Source organism: Nannobrachium achirus (assembly GCF_963921795.1).
Source record: "Nannobrachium achirus genome assembly, chromosome: 11".
NCBI lineage: Eukaryota > Metazoa > Chordata > Actinopteri > Myctophiformes > Myctophidae > Nannobrachium > Nannobrachium achirus.
The window spans coordinates 9,920,084-9,943,359 of NC_137820.1; the positions used below are offsets into that span (position 1 = coordinate 9,920,084).

Genomic DNA, 23,276 nt, shown 5'->3' on the forward strand with positions numbered 1-23,276 from the left:
GTGTATTGTGATAGGCTACAGCTTGGAAAAAACAGTGTGATGTTGTATTTTTCCATATCGCCCACCCCTATCCACACCCACTCTCTCTGTGTCTGTCTGTGTAAATGTTGTCTTGTTGGCTGACAGGTGATTCCGCTGTTTGTTGGGGAGAACCAGAAATCAGTGCCAAATGTCTCCACAGTAGAACCCTGCAGCCTGTCCAGCCCTGTCATCCCACACCAGCATGTGCCTCTCCCTGTGTTCAGGTCAGTTAGCTGGGTTATTTATGGCACTCCACGAGAGCAAAGGTCCGTTTCTCAATGGATTTGTCATCTAGGAGGGTTATTAAAAAAAATGTGGCCGGGGTGTATTTTTCAAAATGGTCTGGAAAATGTTTGACAGCTAGGGTTTTCAGTCTCATTCAGTTACTATACACTACACTATAAAGGAAAACATGAAAAATCTTGCATGAAAAACATTCCTTGGGCTAAAAACGGACCCCAAAAGACTGCGAAAATTGATGACTCATCACTAAACCATCGTTTTGAGGGGCCATTTCTTGCCCAAGGAATGTTTTTCGTGCAAAACAAATGCTTGCAATGGATTCAGAATAATTAAAAAACCCTAGTTTGACCCCTCACATCCCACTTAAAGCAGATTTTTTTGGGAGTTATTTTTTCCTTTATAGTGTAGTGTATAGTAAGTGAATAAGACTGAAAATTACCCTAGCTGTCAAAAAAAATTCCAACCATTTTGAAAAATACACCCCGGCAAATTCTTTTTAATAACCCTCCTAGATGACAAATCCATTGAGAAACGGACCTTTGCTCTCGTGGTCACGGAAGTATCAGATTTGCCCCAACTAGTGTCCTGGGTAACGCTCAACTAGTGTCCTGGGTAACGCTCAACTAGTGTCCTGGGTAACGCTCAACTAGTGTCCTGGGTAACGCTCAACTAGTGTCCTGGGTAACGCTCAACTAGTGTCCTGGGTAACGCTCAGTTCAACTAGTGTCCTGGGTAACGCTCAAACAGTTCAACAGAGATGATTGCACACTTTTATTATGTTTTTATGATTAGAGAAACAACATTACATAGATGATAATGGTGTGACAGTTTGGTGCTTTAACATGTCAATTGATGGGTCAACAACACGTGTCCTCCTCGGCATGTGACATGCAGGATGTGCTATCGTTGGTACGTTGTAGTCCTGCCCTGTGAACCTCAATATCATCAGAGCATGACAATAACCAGGGTTCCCACACGTCCTTACCAATTAATTTCCAAAACATTTCCAGAATATTTAACCCGATTTCCAGGACTGTATAACAATAATTCAGCTCAATAACGAGTCGCTTACTCCTATGGGCAATGCCCAAAGACAAGTAGTGTATGCCAGTGGTTCTCAACCTTTTCAGGCCGTGACCCCCGAAATAATCATGTTTTAACTGTGGACCCAGCACCCTGACGAGCTAAGAGTTGAGGAATTTTGTATAACACCGTTGCGAGCATGTAGATCGGCTATTTTCACAATTTCTGCCTCTAATATTTCACAATTTGGCCAATGTTTAATTTGTCATTTCAGAGGTATTAACAAAATCAATAACCAAAGACAATGCATAGCTATTTTTTCCAGGACCTTCCAGGACCCTTGGTCAATTCCAAAACTTTTCCAGTACTGGAAAAATATTTTTCTAATTTCAAAATATTTCCAGGAATTTCATGACCGTGGGAACCCTGAATAACACTGCCAGAGTTTAATACCAGGGCCATTCGTGCTTTAAGTAAACCAATGGGCAATGGCATCAATAAGGAGACGATTCATGACATAATGTCACTTATGGGACAATATCGTGAGAGGAATATTACTTATTTTCTATCAATTACTAACCCCATGAAGCCTTGAATTCATGGAGATGTTTTGTCAAATTCCTTAGACAATTTGATGACCGAGTACGAGACTCTTTGAGCTTATCTGAGGTATTTCGTTGCCAGTCACCAACTTATTGGCTTGGGAATGTCTCAAAAACAAAATAATTCTCCATGAACTCAAGGCTTCATGGCATGGGGTGTGTGTGTGTAATTGATAGAACACAAGTCATTTTAACCTTTAACACAAGGTAATTGTACTGTGTTATTTTTGCATACCCCACACACATAGGCTACAGTCCCCACACACATCATAGACTATGATGTGCTCTATGACAAAGAGCACAGGGTCATATGGAGTGGAGAAAATTGTAAATAGGAAAACAATGTCTTGAATTTGAACTTTGTGTGGTTATTAAGGTGCAGTCTGGGTAACCCGTTCTGTCCAACAACTTCCTGCGTGCTGTCCGGTCGCACCCTGGCCATCACAGAGTTCTTACCAGGCTGCAGAGTGTTAGCCAGGAGGGAGGCCGATGGCCTGTACTATCTGGGCACTGTCATGCAGGAAGTACAGGTAATTAGTGATAGACTTACATTTAAATGTAATTGAATTAGATGTCCACTATATCCATATCACGGTGTATTGTGTGTGTGTGTGTGTGTGTGTGTGTGTGTGTGTGTGTGTGTGTGTGTGTGTGTGTGTGTGTGTGTGTGTGTGTGTGTTTGTGTGTGTGTGTGTGTGTGTGTGTATCGTCACTGTCGGGCAGAAACCTCGTATCTCCAAGTTTCAAATTTGTAATTTTTTTCACAGAGTAAAGCCCTGCTTCATCAAACATGCTGTCGCACAAAAGTAGTGAAAACAGCAGATCTACAAGCAAACAACGCCTCGCGGTGCGAGGCAGGCGTTGTGTGCTTGTAGATCGGCTGTTTTCACTAGTTCAAATAATTTTTAAAATGATAAATGCAAAACGAACGGTATTGAACATACAAGGTTTTAACCCGACAACGACGAATATAGTAGTTTAGTTCACTTCAAAGTAGTGAAGCAGTGATAAAATAGCCATAAAAGAATCCACGTTTGTGCTGGTGAAATAAAACTACCGTACTGTATACCAATACAAAATAAAGCATTGCATGTCAGTTCATTTGACCTTTTCCAATGAATCCCACAACAGGGTCGCAGAGGAGTGTGGGTAGTTGAGTTCGACCACCCAGGTAGTGCTGCTCTGGGCTTTAGCTTCTCTGAGGTGTTTCGTCAACAGCTTGTCTGTTCTCCGGACATGATCAACCACACCAAGGCTCACTCACACCATCTAGGGCCCGGGGACACCGTCCTGACACCATGGGAACCAGCTCTGAAGAGGTACGGACCTGGGAGAGTGCTGACAGGCATGGAGAGCAGAGACAATCTGAAAGGTATGGGATTGAAATGGTTTTTGGTCAATGACTGTATTCACATGGAGAACATTTTGCTTTTGCGTGATAGCTTAGCCTTGGATCAAGACGGTCAATGTATCACGGTCTTGTATCAAGGCCTCAAGTCATAGGCCTACATGATCAAGAGATAAAGGGACAATGTGTGAACATGGCCAGTGTGTTCTGTATATTGCACTTAGGTTTTTGTCATATTTTGTGAATTTACACTTACTTTTGGAATGTTTTAGGCTATATATAGTATTTTTCCAGTATTATTCCAAAGCATATTTGCATGGAAATGTGCAGTTTATGTATTATTTATTTCCTTCTTTTTCTTGGAAATGGCAAGATACATCGTAATGAGTGGATGTCTGACAACATTGGCTGCTCAAGCCTGAATGAGTTGTTTTAGTTTCCCCCTCCAACATACAGAGCATGCTGTTCTGACTGTGCCACAGTGCCACCTATTGGCTTGGAACGCTAAGCACATGATTACATCCATCACATGACTTTCTCCTGGATTTAAATGCTATGAAGTTAGACTAACATTTTCTATAAAATAAATCTATATGCAAGAGTATGGGCGATGTTCATGTTTGCATGCCTCCTCTCTGCTGCATAATAGTTTTTTGCTTTCATAAACAGCCTTGTATATGATCCATTATGTTATGTCAATCTGTTGTATATTTGCACTGCTTGACTTGTATTCATCAGTTTATTAATTTATTCGACAGTGTAATTACACCAGTGGTTCTCAACCTGTGGGTCGCAGGGGGGGTCCCCAAAATTATTTTGGGGGGTCCCCAATTGATGAACTTACAGGACCAGGTCACCTCTGGGACAACCAGATCTTATTTTATTGTTGTGTGGGACACGATCAACACAATCCTGAGTTATTTTTTGTGTTCAATCTGTGTTTTTAGATATTTTAGTATTTCAGCCGATTTCAGCATGCTACAACTGGTCATATGATGCAAAATGCATCATATGACCAGTTGTAGCTGCATCATATGACCAGTTGTAGCATGCTGAAATCCTAACATCTAAAAACACAGATTGAACAAAAAAAATAATTCAGGATTGTGTTGATCGTGTCCCACACAACAATAAAATAAGATCTGGTCCTTTAATGTGCAACATTGTTTTCCCACTCAACAGTAAACAAACCAACATAAAGTTTAAGTGAATAATAGAGGGTATCTGCACATTCAAGTGACAATTTAAGGACGTTTTAATACCTCTAAAATTACTAATTAAACATTGGCCAGATTGCCAAATATTAGAAGCAGAAATTGTGAAAATAGAACTGTGTTATACAAAATGTCACAACTCTTTAGTGCTTGTCAGGGTGGTGGGGGGGGTCCCCAGTTAATATATGATTATTTTGTGGGTCGTGGCCTGTAAAGGTTGTTTTACACTATGGTCTGCGTCTTTTCTCCTTCCACAGCTGAGTGTGGTGGAGGTCTGCAGGTGCTGATGTGGAACGGCGGCGTGACCGAGGTCCCCGTTGACCTGGCTGTGTTCATCCATGCCTCCCACCACGAAAGGATCGTCAGGGAGCTCCCGAGAGCAGCACCAGCCCCCAGATCATGCCATAGTACTAACTGGCTCTGTTCCTCTTGTCCTCCCCAACTCTGTTGTGACCAGCGCTGTCAGTCAGCAGCTACCTCTGTCCACTGGCCAGTCCTGCATCAGTGGCCATCCTTATACCCGCCCACTTGTGAGTGTCGTTCAGGTAGGGCTGTCACGATTGTGACATTTTACATGACGATTAACTGTTACTCAAATATTTGCATTTAACGATTTAATTGTGTTTTTGTAGTTGACAATTACATTCCTGTTTGGCCTGTAGGCTTTGAAGTTGCACATGGCAGATATGACACATAAACTCAATATACAAAGAAATCACAGACACATTTGACAACTTTAAGAACATTGATAGTGGAAATAGCCGAACTATAAGCATAACGCATCGCGACGCGATGTGTTGTGAGCTGCTATTTCTACTGTTTTTGAAAATGTTTGAAAATATTACACTTTTTCAACAGGGAAACGATTATGACAATTATGACAAAATAGTTGCGATTATGTCAAATAATTGCGATTAGACGATAATGTAATAATTGTGACAGGCCTACGTTCAGGATGGAGCCGGGAGGGGCTTGAAAGAGCAGAGCTGGAGAGGAAGGTGGATCTTCAACTGGAGGGCCTCAAAGATACAGTGAAGAAGAGTGAACCCGAGGTGGCATCTTCCTCCTCCTCTTCTTCCTCATCCCGGTCTGAGGGCGAGGCCAGTTTGGAGCTGCCTGGCTCGGGTCAGGCGAGGAGGAGTGAAGAACAGGAGCGGCCTCCCTGGAGGTACTGGAGACGGAACGCTCCGGAGCCGCAGCACACACAGCCAGGTAGGAAATCATTAAGTCTTTCTCAACTAGTCTTTGCTTCAATCAATCATCGGATATTTACATTATACTTGACATTCAAATGGATACAGGTTTAGGGATGGGACGATATGAAAATTTCATATCACGATTATCACGATAATCAAGCTCACAACGCGTCGTGTTGTGAGCTTGTAGATCGGCTATTTGATAGACATTTGATAGAGTAAAAAAAAGACTATCAAGTACATACATTATAAGTACCTTTTACCAATTATAGAGGGTGTAAATGGTACCGGAAATGCAGCTCTGTAAATAAAAGGTGAATTGATCCCAGTGCATGACGGAGGACGAATTCAAGTCGATAAATTAAATCTCCACGATACGATTATCGTGTTTTTTTTATCAAGATAAACAATAATATCGATTATCGTCCCATCCCTTTACAGGATACAGTAGATCTGAATGTTTTGCCCTTTTAACCTCTCAATCCTGCAGGGAAAACAGTGCCAAGGAGGAACTACCAACCTGTGAGATTCAGCTACCCTGTCCTGCAGTTCAGCGCCTCGCCCAATCACAGCTCATTGTTCCAATCACTCCATGCTTCAGGAGGAAGACAATCAAACATGAGAGACGTGTTTGGTTCGACCAATCAAAAACATCGACCACCCACGGGATTTCAGGCTCTCTCTGACAACGCCCCCACTGCTCTTTACACTTAAAGAGTAGACCAGGGTTCCCCAATTAGTTTTCCCCAAGAGCCGAATCATGTCTAGGGTACCAAGCCGAGGGCCACAACATTGAATTATGTCTAGGGTACCAAGCCGAGGGCCACAACATTGCAGGGGGCGACGGTGGCGTTCCCACTACTCCAGCGACAGTTCAGATATCGTCGTCGTCGGGTGAAAATCTTGTACGTCCAAAAACCGTTCGTTTTGCATTTATCATTTTAAAAATGATTTAAACTAGTGAAAACAGCCGATCTACAAGCACACAACGCCTCGCGGGTGCAAGGCGTTGTGTGCTTGTAGATCGGCTGTTTTCACTACTTTGGTGCGACGGCCTTGTATGATTTGCGAAAGAACTTACACATTTGGAGATACGAGATTTCCACCCGACAACGACGATATACTAGTGTTGTTACTGCTCTTATACCACCATTATTACTGGGGTTGGTGTGGGCCAGACAGTAGCCCCCCGCGGGCCGCAAATGGCCCGCGGGCCGCCTATTGGGGAACCCTGGAGTAGACCATGCATGTATTTTTAGACTTTAACTTTTACAAGAATATAAACACTTGAAATTACTGAAGCAGTGCCACCAAACAAGTATTTACTTATTTAAAAAAATAGTCTTTATTTTCATATACAGTACTAATGTGCATATAACTTCTGTGTTGTTCTATGGCTGAATTTCTACATGTTCACATATGCATTTGTCAAAATATGGCTTCTCATTATGCAGCAAATACATATTCAAATGACAATAAATTGTAAACAGTTGCTGTTAGTCCTGTTTGAAACATTACAATACCATGGAATTTTGAATAGCTCATACAGATTTTGTGCCACATCACCGGCAGACAATAACTACCTGTCATCATCATTCATCAACATACTACATCACTCACAAGCCGAGCTTCAATTTCAAATAAACATACAGGATGCAAGACTGAGATAAATTATGGCACTGTTAGGACTTTGGGCTTAAAAAAATAAACAAAAAAGCTCAAAGGCAACCTGAATTAATGGCATACACACATACTGTACAACAAGGTTCTTATCAATCCGCTTTGTTATTGGAAGGTAAAAACTGAGTGGTGTCAGAGGTTAAACGTGAGGCTGACACTCTCTCCAGCATTGATGCTGACCATCTGGGTCTGTTCCAGTGAGTCTTGCATGCCAGCGGTGATGGCGTAGGTCCCCGGTGACACCTCGATGCGGAAGTCCTCCTGGCCCTGAAGACGAGGGAGAGATTATTAAAACATAGCAGATATACAAGCTCGCAGGCAGCGCGGCTATTTTTGAAAAATCATGAAGGACTTTGATCGAACACGTGGTTGACGATAACTCTGACTCTGAAACGCTGACTGACTACAGTAAATGATCGCTCTCACACATTAAGTAAAACACACCTAGCAGTGTGACAGCTGAGATTTTGTGTATAAAAACCTCACATCAATGTATGAAATTACACTGTTCTTTGAAGTGTTTCAAATTCATTAGCGGTGCAGTCAAAAGTGCCGTCGACACCAAGACTGATGACTACAGTATAATGATCATGTTGTGAGCTAAGCACACACACTGATGAACTATAATGTCCTGTAAACATACTGAACATACTGCCATGTAAATTCAGATGTATTTTGATTGGCTGTCAGTGTTTATTGTCCACCAATACTCTGTAGGTAATTCTCACAATTGTAACAATTGCCCTAGTTCGTAAAAATCAATTCATGTATGCATACAACATCTGAAATTTTCATTCACATTTGGTGTGTCATTGGTGAGCAATTTCAAAAATGAATTTCTGAAATTACGCCTCTTCATTGGAGCTGCTCAATGAGTCCAGCAAAGGGTTAACTTTTACAAGGTGTGAAGGAATGTTGACTGACCGGCATCTAAATTCATTCCATGCCGACACAATCTCATAAATGTATCGCACACCCACACATTAAACACACCTACTGTACACAGCAGTGTGACAGCTGAAATCATAGCGTCTAAATGCCTAGCTTCAACAGGATTGCATCATTAACACAGAAGACTTGTTGAGACATAGACAGGTGAGTACGGTATAGATATGATTTGATAAACAACAAAGCCATAAATGACTGTAATGCCAACATTCTTCTATTTGTCTTTGAAGTCAATAAGTGTGTCTGCATTGTTTCTCAATCACACTTTTGCCTCATAGCATAATTGTACAAGTCATTTTTGTAAGGTTTTCAGCAGAGAAAAACAAACCATATCACATATTGCCTAAGTCACCTAGATGAGTTAGGCAGAGAGTAAACTGATTTGTCCTATAAGTCGCGTTTAGCTGCCTTTATTTATCAGACTAAAGCTGGTTGCACACTGCACTGCGTTTTTTTTGTTGCGTTTTGGAAATCCGAAATCGGGTGGCCAGGGAGAGAGAGAGGAAAGAGAGAGAACAAGGGACTCAGTGGTAACAGTTGCGAAAATCTGAAAAAATCAACCCTGGTCTGAAAATAAATACAAAACGGGCGGCAGTGTGCAAACGTGATTGACATAAGGTGAGGTTGATCTCTCTTTTTTTTTTTTTTTTTTTTACATGCTCCAAAATTCGCTCCGATATTCAGCCCGGAAACCCAGCAGTGTGCAAAGACCTTTACTCTACTCTCGGAACACTGCTGATTGATCCTTCCTAATTGACAATGTTCTCAGAATGCTTGATTCAAAAAGATCACTTTCTGTTAAGAAGTTGACTTTAATAAAAGCACTTTCTGCCAAGTCATTTTTGGAATGTAATAACAAGCACTGTGATTGGCTATGGACATAGACAATAACACAATGATGCTGCAGTGTTGGGAGAGGCAGAAATGTCAATTTGACCAAAAATGACTTTTATGCAACTGTATATATATTATTATTATATGTGACCACTTCCCACGGATAGTGCAAGTCAGGACTGTTGAAATCGTGCAAATTAGGTAAATAGTGAATCTGTTGGCTAATGTCACCTACTGTGTTTGAGTTTTGGTCACAGCCCATGAACACCAGTGTCTGTGTTTTCTTATAGCATCTAATATAGAGAATGCAAAAACTGTTCCTACCCACTGTATATAAGCTTTCAGCTGACAGTAGAATACTCAATTGATATAAAATAGTGGACATTGATCACAGTATAGTGTAACATTGGACACTTATCGCAGAAGATAAGAAATACCATACTAAAGTTACGAAATTCAATTGGAATCTAATTTCACTTTCTACCTCTGTTGCCTCACGCTTTATTTCTGTCTTACCAAGGTGGAAGGTATGAATTAGGCAAAGTATCAAGAGCTATATGTTTCTTTCACTTTTATTCTCAGTGTGAAGAAATGGCATCTGCCAACATTCTCCTGTCTGAAGAGGAGTTAATGTGTTCCATCTGTCTGGATGTGTTCACTGATCCAATCACCACTCCATGTGGACACAACTACTGCAAAACCTGTATCACTCATCACTGGGACAGCAATGATGTGTGTAAGTGTCCCATATGTAACAAAACCTTCTACGGGAGACAAGAATTCTCTGTTAATAAAGTCCTCTCAGAGATGGCTGATCAGTTCAGGAAGTCAAAGCAGCTGAAACAAACTTCCAGCCCAAACCAAGAACCTGCCAAACCACATGAAGTCTCCTGTGACGTCTGTTCTGAGGTGTGTATGATCTCCTACTGTGAGACTCACCTGGAGCCTCATCAGAGACTCACAGCGTTAAAACGACAAAAACTCATCGACCCTGTAAAGAACCTGGAAGACTATATGTGTAAGAAACATGACAAACCTCTGGAGCTGTTCTGTAAAACTGACCACATGTGTGTTTGTCAGTTCTGCACTGAGTTAGACCACAAGTCACATCAGATTGTATCTCTGAAAGAGGAATATGAAGGAAAGAAGGCTGAGCTGGGAAAGACAGAGGCTGAAATACAGCAGATGATTCAGGATAGACAAGTGAAGATTCAGGAGGTCAAACACTCAGTAGAGCTCAGCAAGAAAGATGCAGACAGAGAGATGGCAGACAGTGTGCAGGTCTTCACTACTCTGATCAGCTGTATTGAGAGAAGCCAGGCTGAAGTCATTGATGTGATTGAAAAGAAGCAGAAGACAACAGAGAAACAGGCTGAAGACCTCATTAAAGAGCTGCAAGAGGAAATCACTGAGTTAAAGAAGAGAAGCTCTGAGCTGAAGCATCTCTCACATACTGAAGACCACCTCCACCTCCTCCAGAACGTCACATCCATCAACACCCCTCCGCCCACCAAGGACTGGACAAAGGTCAATGTCCACCAGTCTTCATATGTGGGGACTGTGAGGACAGCTGTGGCTCAGCTGGAGAAGACACTCAGTCGAGAGATGAAGACACTGAATCAAGGAATGGAGAAGCTGCATGATCAGCTGGGGAGGATCCAGCAATATGCAGTGGATGTGACTCTGGACCCTGATACAGCACATCCTGATCTCTTCCTGTCTGAGGATGGAAAGCAAGTGAACTATGGTGGCATAATTAACCCTCTCCGACGCCTATTATCTGATGCTCTCAGTGTCTTAGGAAGACAAAGCTTCTCCTCAGGAAGGTTTTACTATGAGGTTAAAGTTAAAACGAAGACCAGGTGGAGTTTAGGAGTGGCCAGAGGGTCCTGCAACTGGATGCATTATAAAGCACAGAGACCCAACAATGGTTACTGGACTATAATGTTGAGTGGAAATGAGTACAAGGCTCGTACTGACCCGGAGGTTCTCCTCCCTGTAAGAGAGAAGGTCCAGACAGTGGGAGTGTTTGTGGATTATGAGGAGGGTCTGGTCTCCTTTTATAATGTGGAGGCCAGAGTTCATCTCTACTCTTTCACTGGCTGCACCTTCACTGACAAACTCCATCCATACTTTAATCCAGGTGGCAACAAAGGTCACAACGCTGCTCCTCTGATCATCTCTCTCTAATCACACCGATTAAACTAATTTAGCCGGTCTAATTGTCATGTTCACGTGAACATTTTAATTTCATTTTTGTCTAGATTGATATTTCTATGCATTTGATATATTGATGTTGATGTATTGATGTATTACCTTGCTTATTGTAAGTCGCTCTCAATTAAGAGTGTCTGCTAAATGCCTACATTGTAAATTTAGGCATTCTGGGGGCAAACATTCAGCAAAAATAGCAGATCTACAAGCTCACAACGTGCAGCACGTTGTGAGCTTGTTGATCTGCTGCTATTTTCTTCCTAGAGAATTGATGTAGGAAATTCTAGCTGTCCGTTTATGTAAATATATATATTTTTATTGTATTTTAAAGATAAAAAAACAAAAGGAGAAATGATAATTTCACAGCGTTTCTAAAACTATTCACTTCATCAATACATCTATCCTCCTTCAAATCATTTACTTACTCCAACATCGTTCATAAGAAGTTGTTTTTTTATCCTTGTATAATTGAAACTATGACCTCCACTCATTGTAAAAGTAACAATACCACAATGTAAAAACACTATCTGTTAAAAGTAACAGTAAGTATATTCAAAATATTGAGTAAATGGACAAAGTATACTTTATCAAAGCTTTGTTTAATTATAACAATCTTATAAATCTGGTAAACTGACCTACAGCCTCGTAAACCAGAGTCAGTTTACTAGGCTAGTAGCCAGACTACTAGCCTACCCAGACTTTTATTTTGGCGATAGGAAGAAAAATAAAGGCTAGAGACTCTGAGCCATTTATTAACAGATCAACCAATAAGTGAGGAGAACAGGGATCAGATCCTAGATCTTTAGGTCACATACTGCCACCATGTGTCAGTATGATGTAACTACAATGTTTGATGATTAATTGATATGTGAAAAGAAAAGCTGTTTTGTTGTTATGCACTGTTATATTGAAATTTGAAAAGGTATGTTTTGAATATGCACTAGTATTGCAAGGATAATTTTTCTTGGTTTAATACAATTATTTAAAGGGGAAGACCACCCATTTTCAATATTGAACTATGTCATTAATATACCTTAGAGGAGTTGTGTGGAAACAAAAAAAAAGTTCCCCCTCTTCTGTGTTGCCTAGAAGTGGAGGATTGATTTTGGGGTTTGTATTGTAAAGTACAATGTGTGATGTCATCAAGTTTTTTGTTTCCACACAACTCCTCTAAGGTATATTAATGACATAGTTCAATATAAAAAATGGGTGGTCTTCTCTTTTAAGTGCTTATGATATTTTCCCTATATGATTTAGTCAGGGACAGACCTTTCAACACAAGAGGCAGAATAATCCTCTAAGGTCTGACGAGACAAAGGCAGTCTATCCTTTGCTCTCTAGAAGGGGAGATGTGGTGATATCGTATTATTATTGTATCAGTGTGTAACCATGGCAACCAGTAGCATATAGGGACCAGCTGACTGTGACGTCACATGCTATGTGTGCCCATTTGTAGCCTGAATAAAAACAGAACAGTACTCATTTGGTGTGGAAAGTCACGTTATTAAACTACAGTCAACTCTGCAGTCATCCACCTCCACACATTTATGGATAAAGCCACCGGTTTCTCAATGTCAGGGCCAGGGACCACCAGGGGTCCAAACAGACCCGTGAGGGCCTGTACCAAATGGTGAGGCCCTGATCCAATTCACACTGGGTTTTTACAACGTGTAGGCTAGGGTCTCACTCTCATATATGCCAGTCAGTCAGTGTGCTAATTTCATGTTCAGTCAACTGTCAGTACACTATGGAAGTATAAATGGGCCATTTGTCATACGCAGTGACATTAGTCTGGCCATGCCAGGCTAGGTTAGAGAGCCCTCCCTATAAATAAGGTATCAGATTATATGTCACATAATCCCAAGTGCCTACACAATATTAATATGGATAATCTTGTGTAGCATGTTTCATACAGTACATACAATGCAGTAGCACTTGGACCGATACAAAAAACAGAGCAACAACTACTGTCAAAACAATTGTGGTGGCAAAACAGAAGAATGGAATAAAAGACAGGTTCAGTTTACAGGCTCTGTACAACTATAATATTATCCAGGTGTGTCTTTCTAGTGTGGGGATTTAAGGGGAGCAAATGCTAATTTCGTGCAAATTTGTCTTAAAGCGCAAAATTTTGCATAGATGTATCATGTAGCCCAGGGCTTGCTCTAATGATTTAGCTAGGGCGCCCGAGTCTGCTACCTTCGGGGTCTCCACAGCGGCCAAATCAAGTTGGGCTCCCATTGACTTTCTATACAGGCGGAAAATACCCAGAAAAACATTTCTTTTATGGGTATTTAAGTAGGATCTGAGAGGTCTAACTAGGGGTTTGTCATGATGCTGAATCCATTGCAGCTATTTGTTTTGCACAAAAAACATTCCTTGGGATAGAAATGGCCTCAGAAAACGATGCATGTATGGGTGAGCATTCATGTTAGTCGGAGGCCTTAGGGTTTTTTTTCTCGTGCTAATCAGTCTAAAAGTGACTGATTTGGCCGCTGTGGCGACCCCGAAGGTCGTCGGCTCGGGCGCCCTAGCTAAATCATTAGAGCAAGCCCTGGGCTACATCTGTGCAAAATTTTGCGCTTTAAGACAAATTTGCACGAAATTAGCATCTGCTCCCCTTAAATCCCCACACTATTCCAAGAGACACTGACTGAATTATCCATCTCCCGGATGACCATTCAATAGCTGAACTCACACTGCTAAGTTAGTTAGGAAGGACGGATCAAAAGACAACTTTCTCCCCTGGGGAAGAATAAGGATCATCAAAAGGTCTTCTTACCTGTATCCTTTTTGGCAGTGTAGGAGTAGCTGTCCTGGTGGTTGGTTGTGAATGGAACCTGAGCACATGGCTTCTCTCCATATCAGTAGGATCAGTGCAGCAGTCTGACTGATAAAGATTCTGGACAAAAACAGACATTCCATATTTTAACTATCCAATACAGTTTACGAAACCAGTACAACATTACACAATATAATCACAATTCACTATAATATACATAAAATATATATAATATAATGACATGTTGTCTTGTACAGACCTTGCATTGATCTGTAGTCTGAACCATGAACTCCGCTATGGTTTCAAAGGCATTGTCCAGATTTGTGTTCTTTCTCTGCAGGGAAATAACAATAACTGTATGGGATCTGCGAATAGGGTGTTCCAAGTGTCAACAAACACACACACACACACACACACACACACGCACGCACGCACACACACACACGCGCGCACAGTCACACACACACACACAGTACCTGTACAGAAGTTCGCGCGACGTCATCCGTGCTGGGAGTTTGGGACTGACAGGCGGTACAGGACCAGTCCACGTTCCGACGTCTGGAGGCTCTGTCCAGGACCTGCAGTCCCAACTGAGCCGAACGGCGGAGGGAAGACTCCAGAAAGGCGTGGTTGGCCAGGGGTTGGTTTGTCATCATGATCATCTCGGAGATAACAGTAGACTACAGCCGTTCCCCAGTTACAACAGGCGTACCCCTAAACTACTCGTTTGGCCAACCACCAACGGTCTAGAATATGCTCGCTTTAGTGTAACCAAGTCATTTTAAAGATACTTGTTTGTTTTGCTAAATCATGGCACCATGATATAGCCTACAAAACTTTACTCGTATGTCCTGTCCATCAATACACTCAACTAGTATGCAACAAGTTATTCGAAGAGTTTGTCCACCCACCGTATTGAAAGGATTATTTAATGAGTCGCAGAAACGTGGATCACAATCAACACAATTGAGAAATCACAAATCAGAACTAGATGGATTACCGCTTTGCGCGCTCAGCACATAGACTGGATTAGCAGCAGCATTATGCTACTTGTTTGGCTCTGTCACAGGAAGCAAACGGGACCCGGCCGAGACCCCGCCCCTCGATAATTCATTCATTCCCCACCCTAGCTCCTTTCGGAAGTCGGAACCCCTCACTCCACTCTGCTACGCAGCTCCGAGATGGGGTTCCTACTGGTCGGCTGCCGAAATCCTGTTGTTGGATCCACGATCCGCCGTTAGCGATCACTTCTTACCTTTGTTGAACACTCTATCCAAAAAGTAACCGGCCTATGTGAAAGTATAATCGTTTTACTTTTTAAGCGTGGAACAACCTCGATGCACTGGGGTGAAATGAAGACTTTATATCGCTCGAAAGACCAGCCGGCTCTGTGTTTACCCGTGTTTTCCCCCGTTGTAGTCTCGCGTGGCTGTGAGCATTTGACCAAATCGCGGAGGCAACAGTAAAACGATTATACTTTCACATAGGCCGGTTACTTTTTGGATAGAGTGTTCAACAAAGGTAAGAAGTGATCGCTAACGGCGGATCGTGGATCCAACAACAGGATTTCGGCAGCCGACCAGTAGGAACCCCATCTCGGAGCTGCGTAGCAGAGTGGAGTGAGGGGTTGTCCGAAAGGAGCTATCCCCACCCCAACATCCCTTTCCTAGGGTAGGGGACCCTGTAGGGGACGGTGTGAACGGGTCTTCAACGTTTTCAGGCCAAGGACCCCTTAGTTGAGAGATGAAGCAGGGAACCCCACAACCTTTTCATAGATTCCATATAGTTTCATTGTTTGACAGCACAATCGTCAGTGTCTTTTGGATTCATGTCAATTTGTGTTTTCAGATATTTAACCACTTGAACTGTCAATAGGCCTCTGTACTTAGTCTGCTCTTCTCTTCTACACCAAAGCTCTTTGACGAAAATAGATCTACAAGCTCTGAGCTTGTGGATTTGCTATTTTTGGCTAAAGTTCTCAGAATATGGACACTAGGGTTTAAGTGGTTAATATGAAATAGGAGAAAAGAAAAACTTTCTATTTCTCAAAGATTTGGAGGACCCCCTGTAGTAACTGTGTCCCAGGGCGTTTTGCCTCATGCAAGACACATTCTTTGATTTGCCCATTATTGGCTATTGCTATAATTTCCCCCTTTCCATCATTATATATCAAAGGCAATATTTAAATTACAAATATAAAATATTTAGTGGTACAAATACTAGTTAATGTACCACTACCAGTAACATTGATACTGTTGTAAGATATAACCGCAATAATTTTTCCCATCTATACAGTTGAATATTGAAAGATTTGATGTAGTGCACATGTCCAACATTGTGGCCCACGTGGCAATAAAAAAAACCTTTTCTGTCAGTACACAAATGTTAACCAGTTGCTTTGCAGCACAATATGAGCCAAGATACTTCCTGCAGGTGTACCATTGTGTAAACAAGTATTAAAGGAGTAGTTCACCCCCAAAATGACTTTTTTTCTGTTGATTACTCAGACCATGGAGAGTAGAGTTCAATAATATTTTTTGGTTTTTGTCACATAAGACAAAATTTTGATTCGAGTAAATTTACCCCCATTGATTCCGGATGGTGACCCGTTTCGAAACGGGTCACCATCCGGAACCAATGGGGGTAAATTTATTGTCATCACATTTTTGTCTTAGGAATGCGACAAAAAACAAAAAATATTATTGAACTCTACTCTCCATGGCCTGAGTAATCAATAGAAAAAAAGTCATTTTGGGGGTGAACTACTCCTTTAAGATATTGTAAACATCTGCACCACAATGTGATCAGCCACAATTACTGCACATTTATCATTTATAAATATTCAATTTTAAATCACAGGTAGGGAGGTATTAGGTAGTCCAACTAGGCTTCTCAAAAATACATTTTTCCAATATGTTTGTACACTTGTTTTTGCTTTTGCTCAAACTCATCTCATGATGACAATCATCTTGCAGAATCTAAGCTTGACATCACATTCCAGAAGAAATAAAAATGCCCACACATCTTTGTGTCAGACACCAAACATCTTTAATTCTGAAAAAAACATTGACAGGAGTTTTAGGCCATGAGAACACAGGCTCCTCCCACTGCCTTGATCTTCTCCTCTGCCTTCCTGCTGAAGAACTTGGCCTTGACGATCACTGGCTGCTTGGGCAGCTTGCCTTTCCCCAGGATTTTATAGTAGCCCTGTTGAGACAACACACAATGAATCCAGTTATATTTATGTATTTATGACAGATACAGAGACAGAACAGCAATACTTTAGAAGACAGCTAAATTCTCTACAAACACTGCATAAGACAATCTGATTATGGAATGAATTAACACGCAATGAAAAAGGTCAACTTCACTATAGATATAAAGAGATATTCTTTTAAGAGTCATTTTGTAAACGTATTTAGACAGCAGAGTGCTGAGACAGAAACTGAGGGAAGAGTCACGGACAGACATGCAACATCGGGGTCTCTTTACAAACCAGGGACAGAACATCACAAATGTGGTCTATGCACATCTGACATCTACTGGGGCACACCTGACCTAGCCTCGAGATCCAGGCATTTCAAAGAGAAAAGCCTGGTCTAGCGCCCCTGTAACTGTGCCTCGCGAGTCACGTCATTTTAATTGTATATAAAATATATGTAGCCGTTCAGATATCTTATTTTACATCAGTATTGTTCATGTGAACTGGTTTGTTTAGGCTTATCCATTATGATACAATCGCTATGATTTATCACTTGTTTTCCACCATGGATCACTTCATTTACTCAAAGCGGACAGCAGCAAGAGTCATGCCCCCCTCCACGTCCATTCTGAGAGGACAGAGGACCCAGTGAAATCTGCTGGGGGCATAGAATGTCCGCGTTAGGTTAGACTACACCTGACCTAACATTAAATGATATTGGTACCAGTTAGTGTTAAGCACTAAACCCTTAACTGTGCATTAAGATTCAATATTAAAGTTACTTTTTATAAACAACCGAGTCCATTATGTCACAGATTTAACATTATGACCAACACGAACGTTCAAATAACATTAAGACAACATAGAGTCAAACCAAAAATAGGCATCCAATGCCAATACACGCTCTAGTGCCATTATAAAAGGTTTTGTGCAAGCTCTGCTATAAATGATTCTAGTCACAGTGTAATACATTAAAACTGGTCTTCATCTTACTGTTCAAGCAACATGCTAACTGCACTACAAACAGTGTTCAGGAGTCATCACTGTCCCCATACACACTGACGCCTAAAGGCCAGTCCACACCAATTCAACAAAACCATTTACGAGACCGTTGCAGACCAGTGCCATTTGGTGATAATGATTTCAAGTATTTGCAGTATCCGGAGAATAGATGGACCACATAATAAGTTCAGTACTGGTGTTGTGTACTATGAGCCGTGAAGTAGTTTTGTTATAAGCCAACTAGGGTTGGAGGCGGTAACCGCCGTACCGCCGTACCGCGGTATACCGAGGTCTACCGCGGTGTCATTGTGCTTACCGCGGTAAAAAGACAAAAAAAAAGGTCTATTTTTTATTGGAAAACAAGCGAGTTTTAAAACGGGGGAGAAGCGAGGACCGCATGCGCTCCATGCCGCTCTGCTCTGGGCCGTGTACCACACGTTGGAAGCCACATACGTCACTCACACACAGAGACCTGCAGTGTACACAGTGCACGGCTGCACGCAGGGCATAGATAGAGTACGGAGCACAACTCTTTCTCTGTAATCCACTCGACACAAGGATGTTAATACATAGGCTACCTTGTGTTGTGGCATATCTTTTTTTTTTTATTCATACGGATTACTGGCGGAGCGCGGGCCGCGTGGACTAAAGCCGAAAATGAAACTATTTTACTTTCTCCACCGCTTTTCTCCACCGCGTTGTGCTCCGTCCAGCGGCGCGTCGGCGATTTTATAACCTTTTCTGTCAAGTCTTGTAACTAAAACCTGTATATAGCAGCACTCAATCACTGCGATTTGAGAGTTGAGACGTGACGTGACGTGAGTTTACAGAATCACTGTACACGATCTGACAACCCTTCCTTCAGCTGTTTGTGTCTGAATAGCCCAAGTAGCTAGCCTACGTAGCTTGCCTACGTTACTATGGTAACCCGACAGTGCAGATCTAAAAGCTCAGAACGCATCGCGGATGCGACGTGTTGTGAGCTTGTAGATCTGCTCCTTTGAAAGCCAGACACGCTGTGCTGTACGGAGAAGTATAACTCGGGCAGTCAGGCTGTGTCGCCTCTCCACTGTGGAGAAACTATTTTACTTTCTCCGTCGCACGTTGTGCTCCGTCCAGCGGCGCGTCGGCGATTTTATAACCTTTTCTGTCAAGTCTTGTAACTAAAACCTGTATATAGCAGCACTCAATCACTGCGATTTGAGAGTTGAGACGTGACGTGAGTTTACAGAATCACTGTACACGATCTGACAACCCTTCCTTCAGCTGTTTGTGTCTGAATAGCCCAAGTAGCTAGCCTACGTAGCTTGCCTACGTTACTATGGTAACCCGACAGTGCAGATCTAAAAGCTCAGAACGCATCGCGGATGCGACGTGTTGTGAGCTTGTAGATCTGCTCCTTTGAAAGCCAGACACGCTGTGCTGTACGGAGAAGTATAACTCGGGCAGTCAGGCTGTGTCGCCCCTCCTTTTGGGAAGATGATTGCAATATTTTGGCTTATCGCCGAACCTTAATTAATAGATACGGGGGTGCGGTAATTACCGCAGTACCGGCGGTAAATGGGAAGACGGTAATCGCGGTAACAAAATGTCCATACCGCCCCAGGCCTAAAGCCAACTTATGCCTTGTTTACATTTGGAAATGTTCAGCAAGCTGGATGCAACACGGTGGAATCAAACCCCAAGTCAAATACCAATCATTTCTCCTCCTCACCACCCCTGGGCCTCAACACCAGTGAGCATGAAGGTGTTATGAAAATGGTTAAGTGAAAGTCCAGAAGATGGTCACGTTTCACTTAAACACTGCCATGCTGGAGGAGGCAGAAATTTGAGTATTGGACGTGGACGTCGATTCTAGATTCCCAACGCCTCCAGAGTGCACCCAGAAACTGCTTTCTACAAGGATGTCAAATACCTCCAGTGCACCTAGGTATAAAATTGTTGTGTAATTTTATTACACAACTAAATATTGTCTAATGTATAAAAAATAATACACTTGTGAGAGGGGGAGAGACAATCACAGCTCCTTTAGTATTTAGCATTGATGTGAGAGAATCAAGTCAGTCTAAGGTGAAACTTTCTTTAAACAAACATACAATCCATTAACGTTCAGTAAAAAGTAAAAATGTCTTACAATATTTCAAAAGGTTGTATGTTTAAGTTTAAACCTAGGATGGGGGCACTGATAGCTCAATGGTTAAGGAGCAATGCCTGACAGTGAGTCCCAGGTTCAATCTCCCCGTTTTTCCTTTATCTCTCTACACGGTCCCCCTTCCCCCAAAAAAATAAACGTTAAAACCCCCAAACTCAGCCCTTATTGCAAATCAACGCAGGCACAATGTCTTAAGTTCACTCCAGGCATGATAGAAACGATTACATGTCATCCATGCCCAATTCCAACATAACCACAAAAAACAAAGCATAGATATTACAAGCAATACAGCATATCAAACAAAATCACTTCAGACATTAATACTTACGGCGCGCACTGCATCGATGATGGGTGCAGGGCCGTCTGCCCCCTTGGCGGCATAGTTGAGCCTAGTCTGCTCGCTCACCAGAGTCCACAACTTGTCCAGGTTGATGGTGGGGCAGTGCGTTGTGTTTTTCTTCAAGTGGTAGTGTCTCATACCCACTTTACCAAAGTACCCAGGATGGCTGAAGATTTAACAGAGGATGAACGAGGATATTAGGCGTTAAGAACTACCGCATCTACTTGTCTAACATTCCATGACAATCTTAATATAAATGGTCTGTCACAAGAGTCAGTTTACACCCTAAAATATACAATGTCACAATAACTAGGTTGTATCAACACTGTAACTGCCCATGTGGGTGACTGGCCTACCAGGGGACCTAGTCGGTGAATAGGAACAGTCTTCACTCTCAGAGAACTCAAGCACACCAAGACAATGATGAGTGTCAAGATGAGACTCTAGTCTATAGCAGGTTCATTTCAATTACCTACACAGAGATGCCAATAGTAACAGTTTAAGTCAAGACATTTAGAGGAATTAATTTAGACAAAGTGAATGCAATTAACAACAGTTGTACACCAACACTTGTGGGGTGTTGCAAGTGCATCCTGATACGTAGGATGTAAGCCATTTATAAAATACATCTAAACAATTTAGAACTCCCCGCTGTTTGTAGTTCAACACTCCAACGTGGCATCTCTAACATGAGGGGCCACAATGCTTGACAACTAAAACAAAGAGGCAAGCATGATGCAACTCACTATTTATCGAAGTTGATCCTGTGGTGATGCATACCACCAGCATTACCACGACCTCCAGGATGCTTTCGGTGCTTGCCTGTGGTAGGTAAAAGAGAGATGGATGTTATGACAGTTACCCGTGTCACCTGTTCAATGCACAGCAAAATGGAGTTACAGGACAGGTGAGGTTTATGTATCCAACAACTCACCAACGCGACCATGTCCGTGGCTGACGTGCCCCCTGAGTTTCCTGGTTTTGGTCTTCTTGGTAGGCTGTCAATAGATTCAACAATGGAGGTTAAGATATGAAACATGACATTTCACAAGGCATAACATAGCTCAGTGGTTCTCAAAGTGGATTTCTGGGACCCTCTGGGTTCCTTTATGGAGGTCCAAATTGACCTTTACAAGTCTGTAAATCTGACAGTGTACAAATGGAACCAAATTTGTTCCATTGTACACTGTCGAAGTTAAGGGGAGCTCTTAAATTTCAAAGATTGAGAACCGCTGACTAGCTATACCGTTAAACAGACAGATAAACCACCTGCTTGCAACCGAGTACCCATGTCAACTTATTATCAGTGATGGCCATTGTTGGTCACACAACATTTGTCATCTACCGGTGGGTGTACACGCGTGTTGTTAGCTCCAGAAACGGTGGGTTTGCGAGTATAAATAACGTTAGCTCAATGCTAACAACACCTCCGGTGTATCCGGCTCAAGCTAACGCAACTTTAGCTCCCCTGCCTCGGCAGGCTACGGCATATTTGCGAGCTCATTGGTGTTCTCTGACAGCCATTACAGGCGTTGTATTTGTGGTTTCGTGTTTTTGTGCGTTTTAAGACATGTGGGCAGTCCGCGTCTAGTTGCATGGACGAGCCTGATGGCCTGGAAATAGTGAACTATGAAACGTATGACTCTTCGCCAATTTCTATCGTGTTTGGAGCTAGTTTCTCGATAATAATATATTGGGACCAGAGGGAAGACGAGAATATACTTCGAAATATCATTGCCAAGTATTATCGTGTGTGAATAGATGGAGGATGGACGTAGATTAAACCAAATTATGGAGCACGGGAGAATGTTACAGCACCTACCATCTTGGAGGAAAGTTGTAAGAGGAACGGGAACTCAAAATCTCACGGTTTTGTGCGAGATTTTCTCTTGGGGTAAGCGTAGAGTAAATTCTACAGCGACGCCTACTGGTGGAAGACTGCGACCAAGTTGTATTGCACGTTTTTGATCCCCATTATTATTCTGACTGGAATATATAATTGTAAATGTATTATTAGTTTTTCTCCCTGGGTAGTTGGCTAATATATTCTAACAAATAAGTTAGTGTCATATCTGTATTTGGCATGTACATTGTAAGCAATACAGAGTAATACATAATATACCCTAATATACCCTAATACATAAAAGTGTAATAGCCCTAACCCCAACCCTAACCCTTTTTTTTCCCTTCTTCTTTCTTTCTTTTTCTTTATAAATGTTTGTTAAAAGGACCTTAGTTAAAGTGCTACCCTTTTTACTATTACCGGCATGTATGCAAAAACATTGCCAATAGTATATTGGACTTTGATGGATTGTGAAGGGTGACATGACAGCACCTGTGAGCATGCACTGTAAAGACTTCCAATTAAACATCTGCCTTTCAGTTGATATTCTGTCTTTCCCCATCTTGACACAACAACCAAGTGTCTGGAGACTCTGACATAATATTATCACCTCTCTCCACCAATCATATCCC

General features: G+C 42.0%; 2 protein-coding genes and 1 pseudogene across 3 annotated transcripts; 1 reads left to right on the plus strand and 2 right to left on the minus strand.

The window, feature by feature from the left end:
- Nucleotides 1-7,315: 7,315 nt before the first annotated feature.
- On the minus strand, nucleotides 7,316-14,767 carry akip1 (A kinase (PRKA) interacting protein 1; the record flags this gene model as incomplete). The annotated part of the gene is made up of 4 exons (XM_080736841.1): nucleotides 7,316-7,594; nucleotides 14,106-14,225; nucleotides 14,365-14,439; nucleotides 14,582-14,767. 4 exons carry the CDS (start codon nucleotides 14,765-14,767, stop codon nucleotides 7,460-7,462), a joined length of 516 nt encoding a protein of 171 aa, XP_080592967.1. The 3' UTR covers nucleotides 7,316-7,459.
- LOC308293583 (E3 ubiquitin-protein ligase TRIM39-like) lies at nucleotides 9,701-11,312 on the plus strand (annotated as a pseudogene). Its single transcript has one exon. The product of its transcript is annotated as an E3 ubiquitin-protein ligase TRIM39-like (transcript).
- A 2,363-nt stretch (nucleotides 14,768-17,130) lies between the features above and the next one.
- On the minus strand, nucleotides 17,131-22,656 carry rpl27a (ribosomal protein L27a). The gene is made up of 5 exons (XM_080737274.1): nucleotides 22,624-22,656; nucleotides 21,736-21,799; nucleotides 21,548-21,623; nucleotides 20,790-20,967; nucleotides 17,131-17,312 (listed from the first exon to the last, which is right to left on the minus strand). The coding sequence occupies exons 1-5, from the start codon at nucleotides 22,624-22,626 to the stop codon at nucleotides 17,184-17,186; spliced, it is 450 nt and encodes a 149-aa protein (XP_080593400.1). The 5' UTR covers nucleotides 22,627-22,656; the 3' UTR covers nucleotides 17,131-17,183.
- Nucleotides 22,657-23,276: the final 620 nt, after the last annotated feature.